The sequence below is a fragment of the Labrus bergylta genome, chromosome 9, assembly GCF_963930695.1.
Source record: "Labrus bergylta chromosome 9, fLabBer1.1, whole genome shotgun sequence".
NCBI lineage: Eukaryota > Metazoa > Chordata > Actinopteri > Labriformes > Labridae > Labrus > Labrus bergylta.
This window is the reverse complement of record NC_089203.1, coordinates 15022305-15044573: the sequence shown is the minus strand read 5'-3', so window position 1 is coordinate 15044573 and position 22269 is coordinate 15022305. Positions and strand designations below refer to the sequence as shown.

The 22269-nt window shown below is 40.0% G+C and overlaps 1 protein-coding gene across 2 annotated transcripts in view; it reads left to right on the top strand.

Annotated features, from left to right (window-relative positions):
- The window catches only part of ahnak (AHNAK nucleoprotein), a 30950-nt gene extending 11135 nt beyond the window's left edge, over positions 1-19815 (top strand). For both annotated transcript variants that reach the window (XM_065958706.1, XM_065958705.1), the window contains exon 6: positions 258-19815. In XM_065958706.1, coding sequence (XP_065814778.1) covers positions 258-18860 — 18603 coding nt within the window. In that variant the 3' untranslated portion in view covers positions 18861-19815. The remainder of the gene's footprint in view (positions 1-257) is intronic.
- Positions 19816-22269: the final 2454 nt, after the last annotated feature.

Genomic DNA, 22269 nt, shown 5'->3' with positions numbered 1-22269 from the left:
TAGCAACATTTAATTTAATCAATGATTAATTAATCAAAAAAGACATGCAAATCCCTTACAGGCCTCTACATCCAACAACAAACAGGTATAAAGAAGCAAAAAGATCTGCACACCAAAAGCTCCTGTTAAAGAATTCATTTAGCAACAAGTGACTCTTTCTTAGACTTACTTTTATACCTTATTTGTGGATTAGCCTTTAGACAAAATTCAGGATGCAATAATGTTTCTGTATTCATTCCTTTATTCTCTATCTACAGGGTGGAGATGATGAGGAATATAAGAGAATATATACAAAAAAAATCAAACCAAGGCTGAAGTCTGAAGATCTTGCAGAGGGAGTGGATGTTCGCACAGAACGTCACAGCAGCACAAGCAGTGATGGCAGCACAATTACCACCATCACCCGTCGCATTACTACCTACACTGTGGATATGCCTATTGGCATAGGTGACCAACTTGAACTTGCAGGCCCAAATCTCAAGGGGCAAAGGCACGAATCTGGTGATGGCTCCCCTCATATCAGAATTGCTCATGGCAGTCCTTCAGGTAAAGTGGAAACAGAAGGTGTTTTTGAGTCAAGTGATGTCTCTTACACTGGGCCAAAAGTTGGCTCAATAGAGACACGCTTGGGCAGTGGGGGAGTTCAGACCACAACAATTACAAGAGATGTAGATAGAGACAGAGGTACAGGACTCAGATTTAAAGGGCCTAACTTTGGAGTAACAGAGGGTAAAGGCCAGAAAGTCTTTGAGATCTCAGGAGGAAATGGAGAGAAAGGTGATGGAAGTATTCAGGTGTTAGAAAGTATGACACTAAGCAACAGCTCAAACACTGGTAGTAGGCAGGTTGTAATAGGCGGTAGGGGAGTTGCAGGGTCAGCTGATGAAAACGGAGGATCAGTTAGTCTGTCTTTGCCAGGACAAAGCATGCAGATTATGACTTCTCCTATGGAAATAACACAAGGAGAAGGTGTTGACAAAAGTTTAGGTGAAAGGACAAAAGTCAAGGTATCTGAAATTACTGTCAGTCACCCGCAATCAAAGGGATCAGATAGTACTAATATTCATAATGTCAAACTTGTTGGAGTTCCAAGAGGAATAGATACTGAATTAAGAGATGGCAAGATTGGAGCATCGGCAATAACAGAAGGCAATGTTACCTCAGGTTATTCCTCAGTCCCAGGCAAGATTCCAGTTGCAGGTGTGGATGCCACCCCTATGGGATTAAAGTTCAAAGGTGAACTTAATGCCAACCTGCCAAGCACAAGGCAGGTAATACAAGCATCTGGAATACACACTGAATTCCCAGGCCATGAAACTGATGACACTCTGAGAGGCAGAGAACAGTCAATGGTCAAATTACCTGACATTTCTGGGCCTAGTATCTCCATGTCAGATGTGGATTCAAATACACAAGGTCTTAAACTCAAAGGTGATGTGAATGTGTCAGCGCCAAAGATAAAAGGTCAAAAAGGGGAGAGTCCAAATATAGATATACACCTCCCAAAGGCAAATATTGATTTGAAAGCACCTCATGACATTAAAGGGCCAGAGGTTGATCTGAAAGGTCCAAAACTGGAAGGTGATTTAGGTGTGTCAGCTCCAAAGTTAAAGGGAGCAATAAACACACCTAAAATTGACATCCAAGGATCCAATGTTGATATTCAAGACACCAAGGGTGGATTTGGAATGCCGATAATCAAAATGGCAAAGGTTGAGGGTCCAGATGTTGGTATACACCTCCCTAAAGCAAATGCTAAGGTTGAAATTGAAGGACCAGATGCCAAACTGAAAGGAACCAAATTTAACATGCCAAACATTTCCGGACCAAAAATCTCAAGGCCAAATATGGACTTCAATCGGAAAGGTGACATTGATGTATCACTTTCAAAGATTGAAGGAGACATGAAAGCACCTGAACTTGACATCAAAGGACCTCAGGTTGATATTGAAGGTCCCAAAGATGGATTTGAGATGCCAAAAGTCAAAATGCCATCATTTGGCCTCAGTGGTCCAAAAGTGTCGTGTCCAGAGGTTGATATAAACCTTCCCAAAGCAGACATTGATGTGAAAGCACCCAATATTGACATCAAAGGGCCAGATTTTGACATTGAAGGATCAGATGCCAAAATAAAAGGACCCAAATTTAACCTGCCAAAAATTTCTGGAACGAAAATGTCCATGCCAGACGTGGACATCAATCTGAAAAGTCCCAAACTCAAAGGTGACGTGGATGTATCATGTCCAAAGATTGAAGGAGACATAGTAGCACCTGAAGTTGACATCAAAGGACCACAGGTTGATATTGAATGTCCCAAAGGTGGATTCGAGATGCCAAAATTCAAAATACCATCATTTGGCTTCAGTGGTCCAAAAGTGTCGTGTCCAGATGTTGATATAAACCTTCCCGAAGCAGACATTGATGTGAAAGCACCTGATATTGACATCAAAGGACCAAAACTTGACCTTGAAGGACCAGATGCCAAACTAAAAGGACACAAATTCAAAATGCCAACAATTTCTGGAACGAAAATGTCCATGCCAGACGTCGACTTGAACCTGAAAGGTCCCAAACTCAAAGGTGACGTGGATGTATCATGTCCAACGATTGAAGGAGACATAGAAGCACCTGATTTTGACATCAAAGGACCACAGGTTGATATTAAAGGTCCCAAAGGTGGATTCGAGATGCCAAAAATCAAAATGCCATCATTTGGCCTAAAAAGTTCAAAAGTGGATTGTCCAGATGTTGATATAGACCTTCCCAAAGCGGAAATTGATGTGAAAGCACCCGATCTTGACTTTAAAGGACCAAAACTTGACCTTGAAGGACCAGATGCCAAACTAAAAGGACACAAATTCAAAATGCCAACAATTTCTGGACCGAAAATCTCCATGCCAGACGTCGACTTGAATCTGAAAGGTCCCAAACTCAAAGGTGACGTGGATGTATCATGTCCAACGATTGAAGGAGACATAGAAGCACCTGATTTTGACATCAAAGGACCACAGGTTGATATTAAAGGTCGCAAAGGTGGATTCGAGATGCCAAAAATCAAAATGCCATCATTTGGCGTAAAAGGTTCAAAAGTGGAGGGTCCAGATGTTGATATAAACCTTCCCAAAGCAGAAATTGATGTGAAAGCACCTGATCTTGACATCAAAGGACCAAAACTTGACCTTGAAGGACCAGATGCCAAACTAAAAGGACACAAATTCAAAATGCCAACAATTTCTGGAACGAAAATGTCCATGCCAGATGTCGACTTGAATCTAAAAGGTCCCAAACTCAAAGGTGACGTGGATGTATCATGTCCAACGATTGAAGGAGACATAGAAGCACCTGATTTTGACATCAAAGGACCACAGGTTGATATTAAAGGTCGCAAAGGTGGATTCGAGATGCCAAAAATCAAAATGCCATCATTTGGCGTAAAAGGTTCAAAGGTAGATTGTCCAGATGTTGATATAAACCTTCCTAAAGCAGAAATTGATGTGAAAGCACCTGATCTTGACATCAAAGGACCAAAACTTGACCTTGAAGGACCAGATGCCAAACTAAAAGGACACAAATTCAAAATGCCAACAATTTCTGGAACGAAAATGTCCATGCCAGATGTCGACTTGAATCTAAAAGGTCCCAAACTCAAAGGTGACGTGGATGTATCATGTCCAACGATTGAAGGAGACATAGAAGCACCTGATTTTGACATCAAAGGACCACAGGTTGATATTAAAGGTCGCAAAGGTGGATTCGAGATGCCAAAAATCAAAATGCCATCATTTGGCCTCAAAGGTTCAAAAGTGGATTGTCCAGATGTTGATATAAACCTTCCCAAAGCAGACATTGATGTGAAAGCACCCAATATTGACATCAAAGGGCCAGATTTTGACGTTGAAGGACCAGATGCCAAACTAAAAGGACACAAATTCAAAATGCCAAAGATTTCTGGTCCAAAAATATCTATGCCAGATATGGACCTCGATCTGAAAGGTCCAAACCTCAAAGGTGATTTAGATGTGTCAGCTCCAAAGATAGAGGGAGACATAAAAGCACCTGGTTTTGACATGGAAGCACCACAGCTTGATATTGAAGGACCCAAACCTGGATTTGAGATGCCAAAAATCAAAATGCCAAAATTTGGCTTCAAAGTTCCAAAAGTGGAGGGTCCAGATGTTGATATAGACCTTCCCAAAGCAGACATTGATGTGAAAGCACCCAATATTGACATTCAAGGGCCAGATTTTGACATTGCAGGACCAGATGCCAAAGTAAAAGGACCCAAATTCAAAATGCCAACAATTTCTGGACCGAAAATCTCCATGCCAGATGTGGACTTCAATCTGAAAGGTCCCAAACTCAAAGGTAACGTGGATGTATCATGTCCAAAAATTGAAGGAGACATAGAAGCACCTGAAGTTGACATCAAAGGACCACAGGTTGATATTGAAGGTCCCAAAGGTGAATTTGAGATGCCAAAAATCAAAATGCCATCATTTGGCCTCAAAGTTTCAAAAGTGGAGGGTCCAGATGTTGATATAGACCTTCCCAAAGCAGACATTGATGTGAAAGCACCCAATATTGATATCAAAGGACCAAAACTTGACCTTGAAGGACCAGATGCCAAACTTAAAGGACACAAATTCAAAATGCCAACAATTTCTGGACCGAAAATCTCCATGCCAGATGTGGACTTCAATCTGAAAGGTCCCAAACTCAAAGGTGACGTGGATGTATCATGTCCAAAGATTGAAGGAGACATAGAAGCACCTGAAGTTGACATCAAAGGACCACAGGTTGATATTGAAGGTTCCAAAGGTGGATTCGAGATGCCAAAATTCAAAATGCCATCACTTGGCTTCAGTGGTCCAAAAGTGACGTGTCCAGATGTTGATGTAAACCTTCCAAAAGCAGACATTGATGTGAAAGCACCCAATATTGACATCAAAGGGCCAGATTTTGACATTGAAGGATCAGATGCCAAACTAAAAGGACACAGACTCAAAATGCCAAAAATTTCTGGACCGAAAATCTCTATGCCAGATATGGACTTCAATCTGAAAGGTCCCAAACTCAAAGGTGACGTGGATGTATCATGTCCAAAGATTGAAGGAGACATAGAAGCACCTGAAGTTGACATCAAAGGACCACAGGTTGATATTGAAGGTCCCAAAGGTGGATTCGAGATGCCAAAAATCAAAATGCCAAAATTTGGCCTCAAAGGTTCAAAAGTGGAGGGTCCAGATGTTGATATAGACCTTCCCAAAGCAGACATTGATGTGAAAGCACCCAATATTGATATCAAAGGACCAAAACTTGACCTTGAAGGACCAGATGCCAAACTAAAAGGACACAAATTCAAAATGCCAACAATTTCTGGACCGAAAATCTCCATGCCAGATGTGGACTTCAATCTGAAAGGTCCCAAACTCAAAGGTGACGTGGATGTATCATGTCCAAAGATTGAAGGAGACATAGAAGCACCTGAAGTTGACATCAAAGGACCACAGGTTGATATTGAAGGCTCCAAAGGTGGATTCGAGATGCCAAAAATCAAAATGCCAAAATTTGGCCTCAAAGGTTCAAAAGTGGAGGGTCCAGATGTTGATATAGACCTTCCCAAAGCAGACATTGATGTGAAAGCACCCAATATTGATATCAAAGGACCAAAACTTGACCTTGAAGGACCAGATGCCAAACTAAAAGGACACAAATTCAAAATGCCAACAATTTCTGGACCGAAAATCTCCATGCCAGATGTGGACTTCAATCTGAAAGGTCCCAAACTCAAAGGTGACGTGGATGTATCATGTCCAAAGATTGAAGGAGACATAGAAGCACCTGAAGTTGACATCAAAGGACCACAGGTTGATATTGAAGGTCCCAAAGGTGAATTCGAGATGCCAAAAATCAAAATGCCAAAATTTGGCCTCAAAGGTTCAAAAGTGGAGGGTCCAGATGTTGATATAGACCTTCCCAAAGCAGACATTGATGTGAAAGCACCCAATATTGATATCAAAGGACCAAAACTTGACCTTGAAGGACCAGATGCCAAACTAAAAGGACACAAATTCAAAATGCCAACAATTTCTGGACCGAAAATCTCCATGCCAGATATGGACTTCAATCTGAAAGGTCCCAAACTCAAAGGTGACGTGGATGTATCATGTCCAAAGATTGAAGGAGACATAGAAGCACCTGAAGTTGACATCAAAGGACCACAGGTTGATATTGAAGGCTCCAAAGGTGGATTCGAGATGCCAAAAATCAAAATGCCAAAATTTGGCCTCAAAGGTTCAAAAGTGGAGGGTCCAGATGTTGATATAGACCTTCCCAAAGCAGACATTGATGTGAAAGCACCCAATATTGATATCAAAGGACCAAAACTTGACCTTGAAGGACCAGATGCCAAACTAAAAGGACACAAATTCAAAATGCCAACAATTTCTGGACCGAAAATCTCCATGCCAGACGTCGACTTGAATCTGAAAGGTCCCAAACTCAAAGGTGACGTGGATGTATCATGTCCAACGATTGAAGGAGACATAGAAGCACCTGATTTTGACATCAAAGGACCACAGGTTGATATTAAAGGTCGCAAAGGTGGATTCGAGATGCCAAAAATCAAAATGCCATCATTTGGCGTAAAAGGTTCAAAAGTGGAGGGTCCAGATGTTGATATAAACCTTCCCAAAGCAGAAATTGATGTGAAAGCACCTGATCTTGACATCAAAGGACCAAAACTTGACCTTGAAGGACCAGATGCCAAACTAAAAGGACACAAATTCAAAATGCCAACAATTTCTGGAACGAAAATGTCCATGCCAGATGTCGACTTGAATCTAAAAGGTCCCAAACTCAAAGGTGACGTGGATGTATCATGTCCAACGATTGAAGGAGACATAGAAGCACCTGATTTTGACATCAAAGGACCACAGCTTGATATTGAAGGTCCCAAAGGTGGATTCGAGATGCCAAAAATCAAAATGCCATCATTTGGCCTCAAAGGTTCAAAAGTGGAGGGTCCAGATGTTGATATAGACCTTCCCAAAGCAGACATTGATGTGAAAGCACCCAATATTGATATCAAAGGACCAAAACTTGACCTTGAAGGACCAGATGCCAAACTAAAAGGACACAAATTCAAAATGCCAACAATTTCTGGACCGAAAATCTCCATGCCAGATATGGACTTCAATCTGAAAGGTCCCAAACTCAAAGGTGACGTGGATGTATCATGTCCAAAGATTGAAGGAGACATAGAAGCACCTGAAGTTGACATCAAAGGACCACAGGTTGATATTGAAGGCTCCAAAGGTGGATTCGAGATGCCAAAAATCAAAATGCCAAAATTTGGCCTCAAAGGTTCAAAAGTGGAGGGTCCAGATGTTGATATAGACCTTCCCAAAGCAGACATTGATGTGAAAGCACCCAATATTGATATCAAAGGACCAAAACTTGACCTTGAAGGACCAGATGCCAAACTAAAAGGACACAAATTCAAAATGCCAACAATTTCTGGACCCAAACTGCACATGCCAGACGTGGACTTCAATCTAAAAGGTCCCAAACTCAAAGGTGACGTGGATGTATCAGCTCCAAAGATTAAGGGAGACATAGAAGCCCCTGATTTTGACATCAAAGGACCACAGCTTGATATTGAAGGTCCCAAAGGTGGATTCGAGATGCCAAAAATCAAAATGCCATCATTTGGCCTCAAAGGTTCAAAAGTGGAGGGTCCAGATGTTGATATAGACCTTCCCAAAGCAGACATTGATGTGAAAGCACCCAATATTGATATCAAAGGACCAAAACTTGACCTTGAAGGACCAGATGCCAAACTAAAAGGACACAAATTCAAAATGCCAACAATTTCTGGACCGAAAATCTCCATGCCAGATATGGACTTCAATCTGAAAGGTCCCAAACTCAAAGGTGACGTGGATGTATCATGTCCAAAGATTGAAGGAGACATAGAAGCACCTGAAGTTGACATCAAAGGACCACAGGTTGATATTGAAGGCTCCAAAGGTGGATTCGAGATGCCAAAAATCAAAATGCCAAAATTTGGCCTCAAAGGTTCAAAAGTGGAGGGTCCAGATGTTGATATAGACCTTCCCAAAGCAGACATTGATGTGAAAGCACCCAATATTGATATCAAAGGACCAAAACTTGACCTTGAAGGACCAGATGCCAAACTAAAAGGACACAAATTCAAAATGCCAACAATTTCTGGACCGAAAATCTCCATGCCAGATGTGGACTTCAATCTGAAAGGTCCCAAACTCAAAGGTGAAGTGGATGTATCATGTCCAAAGATTGAAGGAGACATAGAAGCACCTGATTTTGACATCAAAGGACCACAGGTTGATATTGAAGGTCCCAAAGGTGAATTCGAGATGCCAAAAATCAAAATGCCAAAATTTGGCCTCAAAGGTTCAAAAGTGGAGGGTCCAGATGTTGATATAGACCTTCCCAAAGCAGACATTGATGTGAAAGCACCCAATATTGACATCAAAGGGCCAGATTTTGACATTGAAGGACCAGATGCCAAACTAAAAGGACCCAAATTTAACATGCCAAAAATGTCTGGACCGACAATCTCCATGCCACATGTGGATTTCAATCTGAAAAGTCCAAAACTCAAAGGTGATATAGATCTGTCAGCTCCAAAGATAGAGGGAGACATAAAAACTCCTAAAGTTGACATCAAAGGTCCAGATGTTGACATTGACGTTGGCACAACTGGCATGAAGAAAACGAAGTTCAAAATGCCAAAATTTGGATTCAAGGGTTCTAAGATAAAGACCCCTGACAAAGAATTGAAAGTAGAAAAAGGGGAAATCAACATTAAAGGCAATACTACGAGCTCAGCGGATCTAGACCTTGACTTGGAACTGACCGGATCAAAAATAAAGGGATCGAAATTCAAAATGCCAAAATTTGGATTCAGAAGCCCAAAGGTTGAAGAACCAGAGATTGATGTGAGTATCCCAAAGACAGAAATAGATGTTAATGCCCCAGATATGGATATTAAAGCACCTGACATTGACATTGAGAGCCCAAGTGGCAAAATCAAAGGACACAAATTCAAAATGCCAACAATTTCTGGACCCAAACTGCACATGCCAGACGTGGACTTCAATCTGAAAAGTCCAAAACTCAAAGGTGATGTGGATGTGTCAGCTCCAAAGATAGAGGGAGACATAAATGCACCTGATTTTGACATCAAAGGACCACAGCTTGATATTGAAGGTTCCAAAGGTGGATTCGAGATGCCAAAATTCAAAATGCCATCATTTGGCTTCAGTGGTCCAAAAGTGGAATGTCCAGAGGTTGATATAAACCTTCCCAAAGCAGACATTGATGTGAAAGCACCCAATATTGACATCAAAGGGCCAGAGCTTGATATTGAAGGTCCCAAAGGTGCATTTGAGATGCCAAAAATCAAAATGCCATCATTTGGCCTCAAAGGTTCAAAAGTGGATTGTCCAGATGTTGATATAAACCTTCCCAAAGCAGACATTGATGTGAAAGCACCCAATATTGACATCAAAGGGCCAGATTTTGACATTGAAGGATCAGATGGCAAACTAAAAGGACACAAATTCAAAATGCCAAAGATTTCTGGTCCAAAAATATCTATGCCAGATATGGACCTCGATCTGAAAGGTCCAAAACTCAAAGGTGATGTAGATGTGTCAGCTCCAAAGATAGAGGGAGACATAAAAACACCGGATTTTGACATCAAAGGACCACAGGTTGATATTGAAGGTTCCAAAAGTGGATTTGAGATGCCAAAATTCAAAATGCCATCATTTGGCTTCAGTGGTCCAAAAGTGGAGTGTCCAGATGTTGATGTGAACCTTCCCAAAGCAGAAATTGACGTGAAAGCACCCGATCTTGACATCAAAGGACCAAAACTTGACCTTGAAGGACCAGATGCCAAACTTAAAGGACACAAATTCAAAATGCCAACAATTTCTGGACCCAAACTGCACATGCCAGACGTGGACTTCAATCTAAAAGGTCCCAAACTCAAAGGTGATGTGGATGTATCAGCTCCAAAGATTAAGGGAGACATAGAAGCCCCTGATTTTGACATCAAAGGACCACAGGTTGATATTGAAGGTTCCAAAGGTGGATTCGAGATGCCAAAATTCAAAATGCCATCATTTGGCTTCAGTGGTCCAAAAGTTGAATGTCCAGAGGTTGATATAAACCTTCCCAAAGCAGACATTGATGTGAAAGCACCCAATATTGACATCAAAGGGCCAGAGCTTGATATTGAAGGTCCCAAAGGTGCATTTGAGATGCCAAAAATCAAAATGCCATCATTTGGCCTCAAAGGTTCAAAAGTGGATTGTCCAGATGTTGATATAAACCTTCCCAAAGCAGACATTGATGTGAAAGCACCCAATATTGACATCAAAGGGCCAGATTTTGACATTGAAGGTTCAGATGGCAAACTAAAAGGACACAAATTCAAAATGCCAAAAATTTCTGGTCCAAAAATATCTATGCCTGATATGGACCTCGATCTGAAAGGTCCAAAACTCAAAGGTGATGTAGATGTGTCAGCTCCAAAGATAGAGGGAGACATAAAAGCACCAGATTTTGACATCAAAGGACCACAGGTTGATATTGAAGGTTCCAAAAGTGGATTTGAGATGCCAAAATTCAAAATGCCATCATTTGGCTTCGGTGGTCCAAAAGTGGCATGTCCAGATGTTGATGTGAACCTTCCCACAGCAGAAATTGACATGAAAGCACCCGATCTTGACATCAAAGGACCAAAACTTGACCTTGAAGGACCAGATGCCAAACTTAAAGGACACAAATTCAAAATGCCAACAATTTCTGGACCCAAACTGCACATGCCAGACGTGGACTTTAATCTAAAAGGTCCCAATCTCAAAGGTGATGTGGATGTGTCAGCTCCAAAGATTAAGGGAGACATAGAAGCCCCTGATTTTGACATCAAAGGACCACAGCTTGATATTGAAGGTCCCAAAGGTGGATTCGAGATGCCAAAATTCAAAATGCCATCATTTGGCCACAAAGGTTCAAAAGTGGAATGTCCAGAGGTTGATATAAACCTTCCCAAAGCAGACATTGATGTGAAAGCACCCAATATTGACATCAAAGGGCCAGATTTTGACATTGAAGGACCAGATGCCAAACTAAAAGGACCCAAATTTAACCTGCCAAAAATTTCTGGTCCAAAAATATCTATGCCAGATATGGATTTCAATCTGAAAAGTCCAAAACTCAAAGGTGATTTAAATGTGTCAGCTCCGAAGATAGAGGGAGACATAAAAGCACCTGATTTTGACATCAAAGGACCACAGGTTGATATTGAAGGTTCCAAAAGTGGATTTGAGATGCCAAAATTCAAAATGCCATCATTTGGCTTCAGTGGTCCAAAAGTGGCATGTCCAGATGTTGATGTGAACCTTCCCAAAGCAGAAATTGACGTGAAAGCACCCGATCTTGACATCAAAGGACCAAAACTTGACCTTGAAGGACCAGATGCCAAACTTAAAGGACACAAATTCAAAATGCCAACAATTTCTGGACCCAAACTGCACATGCCAGACGTGGACTTCAACCTGAAAAGTCCAAAACTCAAAGGTGATGTGGATGTGTCAGCTCCAAAGATAGAGGGAGACATAAATGCACCTGATTTTGACATCAAAGGACCACAGCTTGATATTGAAGGTTCCAAAGGTGGATTCGAGATGCCAAAATTCAAAATGCCATCATTTGGCTTCAGTGGTCCAAAAGTGGAATGTCCAGAGGTTGATATAAACCTTCCCAAAGCAGACATTGATGTGAAAGCACCCAATATTGACATCAAAGGGCCAGAGCTTGATATTGAAGGTCCCAAAGGTGCATTTGAGATGCCAAAAATCAAAATGCCATCATTTGGCCTCAAAGGTTCAAAAGTGGATTGTCCAGATGTTGATATAAACCTTCCCAAAGCAGACATTGATGTGAAAGCACCCAATATTGACATCAAAGGGCCAGATTTTGACATTGAAGGACCAGATGCCAAACTAAAAGGACCCAAATTTAACCTGCCAAAAATTTCTGCACCAAAAATATCTATGCCAGATATGGATTTCAATCTGAAAAGTCCAAAACTCAAAGGTGATTTAAATGTGTCAGCTCCAAAGATAGAGGGAGACATAAAAGCACCTGATTTTGACATCAAAGGACCACAGGTTGATATTGAAGGTTCCAAAAGTGGATTTGAGATGCCAAAATTCAAAATGCCATCATTTGGCTTCGGTGGTCCAAAAGTGGCATGTCCAGATGTTGATGTGAACCTTCCCAAAGCAGAAATTGACGTGAAAGCACCCGATCTTGACATCAAAGGACCAAAACTTGACCTTGAAGGACCAGATGCCAAACTTAAAGGACACACATTCAAAATGCCAACAATTTCTGGACCCAAACTGCACATGCCAGACGTGGACTTCAATCTAAAAGGTCCCAAACTCAAAGGTGACGTGGATGTGTCAGCTCCAAAGATTAAGGGAGACATAGAAGCCCCTGATTTTGACATCAAAGGACCACAGCTTGATATTGAAGGTCCCAAAGGTGGATTCGAGATGCCAAAATTCAAAATGCCATCATTTGGCTTCGGTGGTCCAAAAGTGGCATGTCCAGAGGTTGATATAAACCTTCCCAAAGCAGACATTGATGTGAAAGCACCCAATATTGACATCAAAGGGCCAGAGCTTGATATTGAAGGACCAGATGCAAAACTAAAAGGACACAAATTCAAAATGCCATCATTTGGCCTCAAAGGTTCAAAAGTGGAGTGTCCAGATGTTGATATAAATCTTCCCAAAGCAGACATTGATGTGAAAAGACCCGATATCGACATTCAAGGGCCAGATTTTGATATTGAAGGACCAGATGCCAAACTAAAAGGACACAAATTCAAAATGCCAACAATTTCTGGACCCAAACTGCACATGCCAGACGTGGACTTCAATCTAAAAGGTCCCAAACTCAAAGGTGACGTGGATGTATCAGCTCCAAAGATTAAGGGAGACATAGAAGCCCCTGATTTTGACATCAAAGGACCACAGCTTGATATTGAAGGTCCCAAAGGTGGATTCGAGATGCCAAAAATCAAAATGCCATCATTTGGCCTCAAAGGTTCAAAAGTGGATTGTCCAGATGTTGATATAAACCTTCCCAAAGCAGACATTGATGTGAAAGCACCCAATATTGACATCAAAGGGCCAGATTTTGACATTGAAGGACCAGATGCCAAACTAAAAGGACCCAAATTTAACATGCCAAAAATTTCTGGTCCAAAAATATCTATGCCAGATATGGATTTCAATCTGAAAAGTCCAAAACTCAAAGGTGATTTAAATGTGTCCGCTCCAAAGATAGAGGGAGACATAAAAGCACCTGATTTTGACATCAAAGGACCACAGGTTGATATTGAAGGTTCCAAAAGTGGATTTGAGATGCCAAAATTCAAAATGCCATCATTTGGCTTCGGTGGTCCAAAAGTGGCATGTCCAGATGTTGATGTGAACCTTCCCAAAGCAGAAATTGACGTGAAAGCACCCGATCTTGACATCAAAGGACCAAAACTTGACCTTGAAGGACCAGATGCCAAACTTAAAGGACACAAATTCAAAATGCCAACAATTTCTGGACCCAAACTGCACATGCCAGACGTGGACTTCAATCTAAAAGGTCCCAAACTCAAAGGTGACGTGGATGTATCAGCTCCAAAGATTAAGGGAGACATAGAAGCCCCTGATTTTGACATCAAAGGACCACAGGTTGATATTGAAGGTTCCAAAGGTGGATTCGAGATGCCAAAATTCAAAATGCCATCATTTGGCCTCAAAGGTTCAAAAGTGGATTGTCCAGAGGTTGATATAAACCTTCCCAAAGCAGACATTGATGTGAAAGCACCCAATATTGACATCAAAGGGCCAGATTTTGACATTGAAGGACCAGATGCCAAACTAAAAGGACACAAATTCAAAATGCCATCATTTGGCCTCAAAGGTTCAAAAGTGGAATGTCCAGATGTTGATATAAACCTTCCCAAAGCAGACATTGATGTGAAAGCACCCAATATTGACATCAAAGGGCCAGATTTTGACATTGAAGGACCAGATGCCAAACTAAAAGGACCCAAATTTAACCTGCCAAAAATTTCTGGTCCAAAAATATCTATGCCAGATATGGATTTCAATCTGAAAAGTCCAAAACTCAAAGGTGATTTAAATGTGTCAGCTCCGAAGATAGAGGGAGACATAAAAGCACCTGATTTTGACATCAAAGGACCACAGGTTGATATTGAAGGTTCCAAAAGTGGATTTGAGATGCCAAAATTCAAAATGCCATCATTTGGCTTCAGTGGTCCAAAAGTGGCATGTCCAGATGTTGATGTGAACCTTCCCAAAGCAGAAATTGACGTGAAAGCACCCGATCTTGACATCAAAGGACCAAAACTTGACCTTGAAGGACCAGATGCCAAACTTAAAGGACACAAATTCAAAATGCCAACAATTTCTGGACCCAAACTGCACATGCCAGACGTGGACTTCAATCTGAAAAGTCCAAAACTCAAAGGTGATGTGGATGTGTCAGCTCCAAAGATAGAGGGAGACATAAATGCACCTGATTTTGACATCAAAGGACCACAGCTTGATATTGAAGGTTCCAAAGGTGGATTCGAGATGCCGAAATTCAAAATGCCATCATTTGGCTTCAGTGGTCCAAAAGTGGAATGTCCAGAGGTTGATATAAACCTTCCCAAAGCAGACATTGATGTGAAAGCACCCAATATTGACATCAAAGGGCCAGAGCTTGATATTGAAGGTCCCAAAGGTGCATTTGAGATGCCAAAAATCAAAATGCCATCATTTGGCCTCAAAGGTTCAAAAGTGGATTGTCCAGAGGTTGATATAAACCTTCCCAAAGCAGACATTGATGTGAAAGCACCCAATATTGACATCAAAGGGCCAGATTTTGACATTGAAGGACCAGATGCGAAACTAAAAGGACCCAAATTTAACATGCCAAAAATTTCTGCACCAAAAATATCTATGCCAGATATGGATTTCAATCTGAAAAGTCCAAAACTCAAAGGTGATTTAAATGTGTCCGCTCCAAAGATAGAGGGAGACATAAAAGCACCTGATTTTGACATCAAAGGACCACAGGTTGATATTGAAGGTTCCAAAAGTGGATTTGAGATGCCAAAATTCAAAATGCCATCATTTGGCTTCGGTGGTCCAAAAGTGGCATGTCCAGATGTTGATGTGAACCTTCCCAAAGCAGAAATTGACGTGAAAGCACCCGATCTTGACATCAAAGGACCAAAACTTGACCTTGAAGGACCAGATGCCAAACTTAAAGGACACACATTCAAAATGCCAACAATTTCTGGACCCAAACTGCACATGCCAGACGTGGACTTCAATCTAAAAGGTCCCAAACTCAAAGGTGACGTGGATGTGTCAGCTCCAAAGATTAAGGGAGACATAGAAGCCCCTGATTTTGACATCAAAGGACCACAGCTTGATATTGAAGGTCCCAAAGGTGGATTCGAGATGCCAAAATTCAAAATGCCATCATTTGGCTTCGGTGGTCCAAAAGTGGCATGTCCAGAGGTTGATATAAACCTTCCCAAAGCAGACATTGATGTGAAAGCACCCAATATTGACATCAAAGGGCCAGAGCTTGATATTGAAGGACCAGATGCAAAACTAAAAGGACACAAATTCAAAATGCCATCATTTGGCCTCAAAGGTTCAAAAGTGGAGTGTCCAGATGTTGATATAAATCTTCCCAAAGCAGACATTGATGTGAAAAGACCCGATATCGACATTCAAGGGCCAGATTTTGATATTGAAGGACCAGATGCCAAACTAAAAGGACACAAATTCAAAATGCCAACAATTTCTGGACCCAGACTGCACATGCCAGACGTGGACTTCAATCTAAAAGGTCCCAAACTCAAAGGTGACGTGGATGTATCAGCTCCAAAGATTAAGGGAGACATAGAAGCCCCTGATTTTGACATCAAAGGACCACAGCTTGATATTGAAGGTCCCAAAGGTGGATTCGAGATGCCAAAAATCAAAATGCCATCATTTGGCCTCAAAGGTTCAAAAGTGGATTGTCCAGATGTTGATATAAACCTTCCCAAAGCAGACATTGATGTGAAAGCACCCAATATTGATATCAAAGGGCCAGATTTTGACATTGAAGGACCAGATGCCAAACTAAAAGGACCCAAATTTAACCTGCCAAAAATTTCTGCACCAAAAATATCTATGCCAGATATGGATTTCAATCTGAAAAGTCCAAAACTCAAAGGTGATTTAAATGTGTCCGCTCCAAAGATAGAGGGAGACATAAAAGCACCTGATTTTGACATCAAAGGACCACAGGTTGATATTGAAGGTTCCAAAAGTGGATTTGAGATGCCAAAATTCAAAATGCCATCATTTGGCTTCAGTGGTCCAAAAGTGGCATGTCCAGATGTTGATGTGAACCTTCCCAAAGCAGAAATTGACGTGAAAGCACCTGATCTTGATATCAAAGGACCAAAACTTGACCTTGAAGGACCAGATGCCAAACTTAAAGGACACACATTCAAAATGCCAACAATTTCTGGACCCAAACTGCACATGCCAGATGTGGACTTCAATCTAAAAGGTCCCAAACTCAAAGGTGATGTGGATGTGTCAGCTCCAAAGATTAAGGGAGACATAGAAGCCCCTGATTTTGACATCAAAGGACCACAGCTTGATATTGAAGGTCCCAAAGGTGCATTTGAGATGCCAAAAATCAAAATGCCATCATTTGGCTTCAAAGGTTCAAAAGTGGAATGTCCAGATGTTGATATAAACCTTCCCAAAGCAGACATTGATGTGAAAGCACCCAATATTGACATCAAAGGGCCAGATTTTGACATTGAAGGACCAGATGCCAAACTAAAAGGACCCAAATTTAACATGCCAAAAATTTCTGCACCAAAAATATCTATGCCAGATATGGATTTCAATCTGAAAAGTCCAAAACTCAAAGGTGATTTAAATGTGTCAGCTCCAAAGATAGAGGGAGACATAAAAGCACCTGATTTTGACATCAAAGGGCCAGATTTTGAGATTGAAGGACCAGATGCCAAAGTAAAAGGACCCAAATTCAAAATGCCAACAATTTCTGGACCGAAAGTGTCCATGCCAGACGTGGATTTCAATCGGAAAGGTCCTAAACTTAAAGGCGATGTGGATTTGTCAACTCCTTACATGCAAGGCGAACTAAAAGGACCAGACTTGCCTAAATTGGAGGGAGACATCAAAATTTCAAATGCCAAAATAGCAGTTCCCACCATAGCCACGGGGGGTGTGGCTATTGATCCTGTAAAAACAGGTGTTTCATTTCCTAAGTTCAAAGGACCAAAGTTTGGAATGAAAGCCCCTGATGTTGAGGGGCCTGAATCAACTGTTAATACACCAACGCTCAATGTAGGTGGAAAAGGTTCCAATACAGACTTTAGTCTCCCACATACTGAGGCAAGTCTTGATGCCCCTGACATTAATATACATGTGAAGGGGAAGAAGGGCAAATTTAAACTCCCTAAAGTTAAAGTAAAGGGGAAGAAACCTGAAGTTGATGTAGGACCACCAGGAGTAGACTTGGATCTAGATGCACCAAGTATCAATGTCAAAGGAAAAAAGGGAAAGAAGCCTCTTTTTGGTAAGCTTCATTTCCCTGATGTGGAATTAGATATCAAATCGTCCAAATTGAAAGGCGATGGATCTTTTGCTGGGGGACTGAAATCACCTGACATAGATTTACCATCTTCAAGCTTCAACACTGCCATTGAGTCTTCTGGTTCAAGCATTAAACTGGAAAGGCCAGATGTAAATCTCAAGACTCCTAAAATCAAAATTTCAAATCCAAACTTATCTGCTCCTGATATTGATGCAGATCTAAATAGACATGGAGAGGCAAAAATGTTTACAAGTTCTAAAGGCCAACATTTTTATGTGAAAGGTGGTGCAGAGTTTGACTCTAATGTTGCTGGTGGCCTTCATTTCCCAGAAGGTACTGTAACATTTCCCAAAATGAAGTTACCAAAATTTGGTATTGCTCTGCCTCAGTTGGAAGGGCCTCAAGGTGGTGGCAATTTTGAATCAGATCTTGGAGCTAGTGGAAGCATAAACATACAGTCTCCATCTGTTATCCAAGTCAGTTCACAGAATATTGAGGTTCCCAGTCCAGAACTTAGGCACAGTGAAGGCAAAATAAAGGTAAAGATGCCAAAGTTTTTTGGCAAATCAAAAGGAAAGGGCAGTAGTGTGGGTGACCTTCGGGGTCCAGAGGTAGACTTAAGTACAAGTGGGAAAGGCGGCAAGGTCTCTAAAGACCCAAGTGCATTGGAGGGTGATACTGGGCTTAGTATGTCAACAAAAGGCAAATCAGCCTCACTGGATCTATTTAAGAAATCAAGGCACCGATCTTCTTCTCTGAGTGATGAGGGAGGGCTTGAAGTTAATTCTCCCTCTGCTCACTTAGAGGCCGAGGGAGGTGACATTTCATTAGACCTAGGAGGAAGCAAGGTCAAAGGAAAGAAAGGCAAGTTGAAGTTTGGCACCTTTGGAGGTTTTGGTTCAAAGTCAAAAGGCTCATATGAAGTGTCACTTGGTGAGGACACTGGAGCAGGACTGGAGGGAAGTGCAGGTGTTTCTCTACCTACTAAGAAAACAAGATTGTCCTCATCTTCGAGCAGTGACAGTGGTTCAAGAGGTGGTTTCAGGTTCCCAAGGCTTGAATTATCTGTTTCACCAAAAAAATGAATAACTCTGAGGAAAAATACAATTTCGTACCCCCAAATACCCTCTCCTAACATAGCTCTTCACATCAGTCCTTAAAAACCTAAGGAGACATACCCAGTCATTATTGTTGTTAAACGTGTACGTCCTTTTTCAGTTAAAGACTGGAGTGCATGAGATCATTTAAAATCCCTCTAAACTGTAAATAAGATTAATTTGTTTTGTAATAATAGATATTTGTACATAGTCCAGATTTAATAAATATATATGCAATCTCACCAATATTTCATCCATAGTTGAATACAGGGTTAGTCTTTTTTTTTCCTATTTCATTCTATGAGATGACTATTTTGAATTAATCGGTGTGGTTTATTTGTATCCAGGGGTCAATGCACAGAACAGTGAGACTAGTTATTTTTGAAGGAAAATGTTGTCCATACACCCTGACACATGCATAAGCAGTTACTGTTTTTATTGTATGACATGTGTTTATTTTCATGCTTTGATACCATATAATCAGTGCAGAATCCCATTTCAACTTTGAGCTGGCCTGCAACAATTGCAAAGACAATCACTGTTTTGAAACTATCATCCCTCTGAAGTGCTGTCCGTAGTTTTCTTTTCATTTAAGAATTTTTTACCCGTACATTTTTCTGCAATTTATCAAAATATGATTTTTCTTTTTCTTTTTATTCATTTTGTTTCATAACCCTGTCATTGAAATGCTTCACTCTTTCACAATCATCCATATTGTTACCCTAATTTTCTGTCACTCTGCCTTTGTACAGATGCTTTTTGATAATGCAAACAATGTAATACAAACAATGTAACAAATAAACACTCACTTTTTGATGTCAATTGTTATGTACAAAATATATGTTGATAAATATTTGATGGAAATAGGGTATGATTTTTGGGGTCTATTCTTTTGAGTACATTCTTCCAAATAAATATAATAAAATGATTTTTAGAATTACAAGGTTCTTAAGTAGTTATTACTGGTGCCGTAGTCACATTACTTGATATGATGATTATATAGTTTTGTCCATCTATTAATCCATATTAAACACTGGATAGGCACACATAAAATATATATATATATATATATATATATATATATATATATATATATAAAAAAAACTTTTAGTTACACAAAACATTATTTATAAGCTTTTATTCACAAATTTTTAACTCAATTAAAAACTGCAGCAAGTAGGTTTTTTTCTCATCCTGATGGTGGTTGCCTTGACTTGTTTGACGAAATTTAATTAATTTAGTCTTCGTTTTGTTTTTGAAGCTGGATGTTACAAATGTGGGGTTAGCTGAGGAAATCATGTATATGTGTCAAGACAAGGAAACTACATTTTTAAAAAACCTATTCCACCGTTTGGTACTTATATGTCTTTTTTATATGCCAAAGTTGCCTTCAAGTAAATAACGTTAACATCAGGCAAAGAGATTTTCTTCTCCCGCTTTAATTTCTGTAATAGGTAGGCAACAACCAAAGTACGGTCAAAAGGACTTTTTAAAATGCATTTTTGATAATAATGTGATCAACTCCTTTAATTTCTAATTTGGTCCTTGCTTGTATGAGATAGGAAGGCTGAAGAGAAACCGTAAAAAATATGAAAAGAAGCTGAAGATGAAATGCAACAAATTGCCACAGACAAGTCGAGCAAGTGGCCAGTGCCCTGGGGACTTTTCTTTGGTATTTGGTGACCCTGATTTACCAATCTGGCTGAACCAGTTCCTAAACCTCCTAGATTTATACTTTCCAAACAGCCAACACAGACACATACATTTTTATTTTATGTTTTTGAGCAAAAAGCAGCCCCTCAATGTTAAAAAATTATGGCTAGTGGAGGTAATTTACAGTATGCTGTTTCCCCCATCACTACATTAACACATTTCATTCCAAAAGAAAATATTCTCTTCTTCATTGAATATGTATAAATAATTTGTATATTTTGCAGAGCTAAACATCCTTACCTGATGCATTTCAAGTGGACTAAATATAACTTCTAAATCTATAAAAATGTGGTAACGAGGTTCAAGGCTATCTGTCAAACATTAACTCTGCTCATATTCCTCATTATAAAGGAGATTACAGTTTTTATGTGAACGTATCTGCAAACAGTTGCTTATTATAAAATTATTTCATAATTTTGTTAATTTATTTCATTTTGGCATAGAAAGGGTCAAGGAAATGATAATTGTAGCGGCATTTGTGCAAAGGGATTTTGTAGTGGAAGGGGAAATCCATATGCAAAGATGTAATTTCAACTGATTTAATTTTCACTTTTAAAAAGAGTGTTTTAAACATCCTCCACTGAAGACAGAAAAAGAAAAAGGAAGAAAAAAGCTTAAAGGTATAGGCCACAAGCTGTAAAGCTCTGACTAGACTGCTGGGTGCTGACGTAGTCATTTGATACCTGACAGGAGCTGGTATTAGAAAGTAATGTGGTAGCTGGTGGTGGATAGCACTGCACTTCCATGCAGGTATTGAGCGCTTGAAACCAGGTACACTCCTTGGTGCATTTTATTTCTGTTGGTGACTGTCATGCACTGACTGGCCACTTATACATTTATTTTAGCTGCTATAAATAAGAGATGCATCTTGAAAATCTCCTTGTGTAAATGTGTATTTATTCTTTTGACAGAAGCAGATTTCCTGGTTATTTTGGTCTGAATACAGCCGTTGGATCCATGTCTTTAGTGAACAAATGTGAACTTTTGAACCAGCCTTGTCAACAGTTACCATAGATGTCTTTAAACATCTTTTCAACAGAAAATTGCTCATTTGGATGTTATATATATTCATGAAAGGTAACCCACAATTAGTGTACATGGTAGACCGGGTGTGAATAATGTCATGGTTATTAAAGTGAAATGCTTTATTTTAAACCACACCATGCCCCATGTTATCCTTCTGACCAGATTTTACCATTATATAATTGTCAATCTTTGTGATTTACGATATACTCACAATTGCAAGAGGTTATTTTAGGGAAAAGACAAATAGTAGTTATGTAATGTGATCTAACAATCACATGGTTCTTTTTCTGTTTATTGGCTGTTGAAAAAGCATTCTCAGCTCTTTGCTCTAGTTTGATATAAATATGGTATTGTTGATTTTTTTTAAAGGAGCATATTCCCAAAGTAAAAAAAATCTTTAAAAGCCCTTAAACATGCCTGACCCTTGCAACTATATTTAATTGACAAAACAGTTTATTGTAAAAAGGTTTTCTAAAAGAACATATCAAATATGCCACCTAGTGGTTGAAACAAATAATACCACAACTTTCAAAAGATAATCAATTTTCACATACTTGCTCCTTTTTATTTTTTTCCAGACAGAGACTTATACAAAGCTGTATACCAGTAATTACCTGCTGTTCTAAAGCTTTGGTTGATATTCATCAGTCTTAATAAA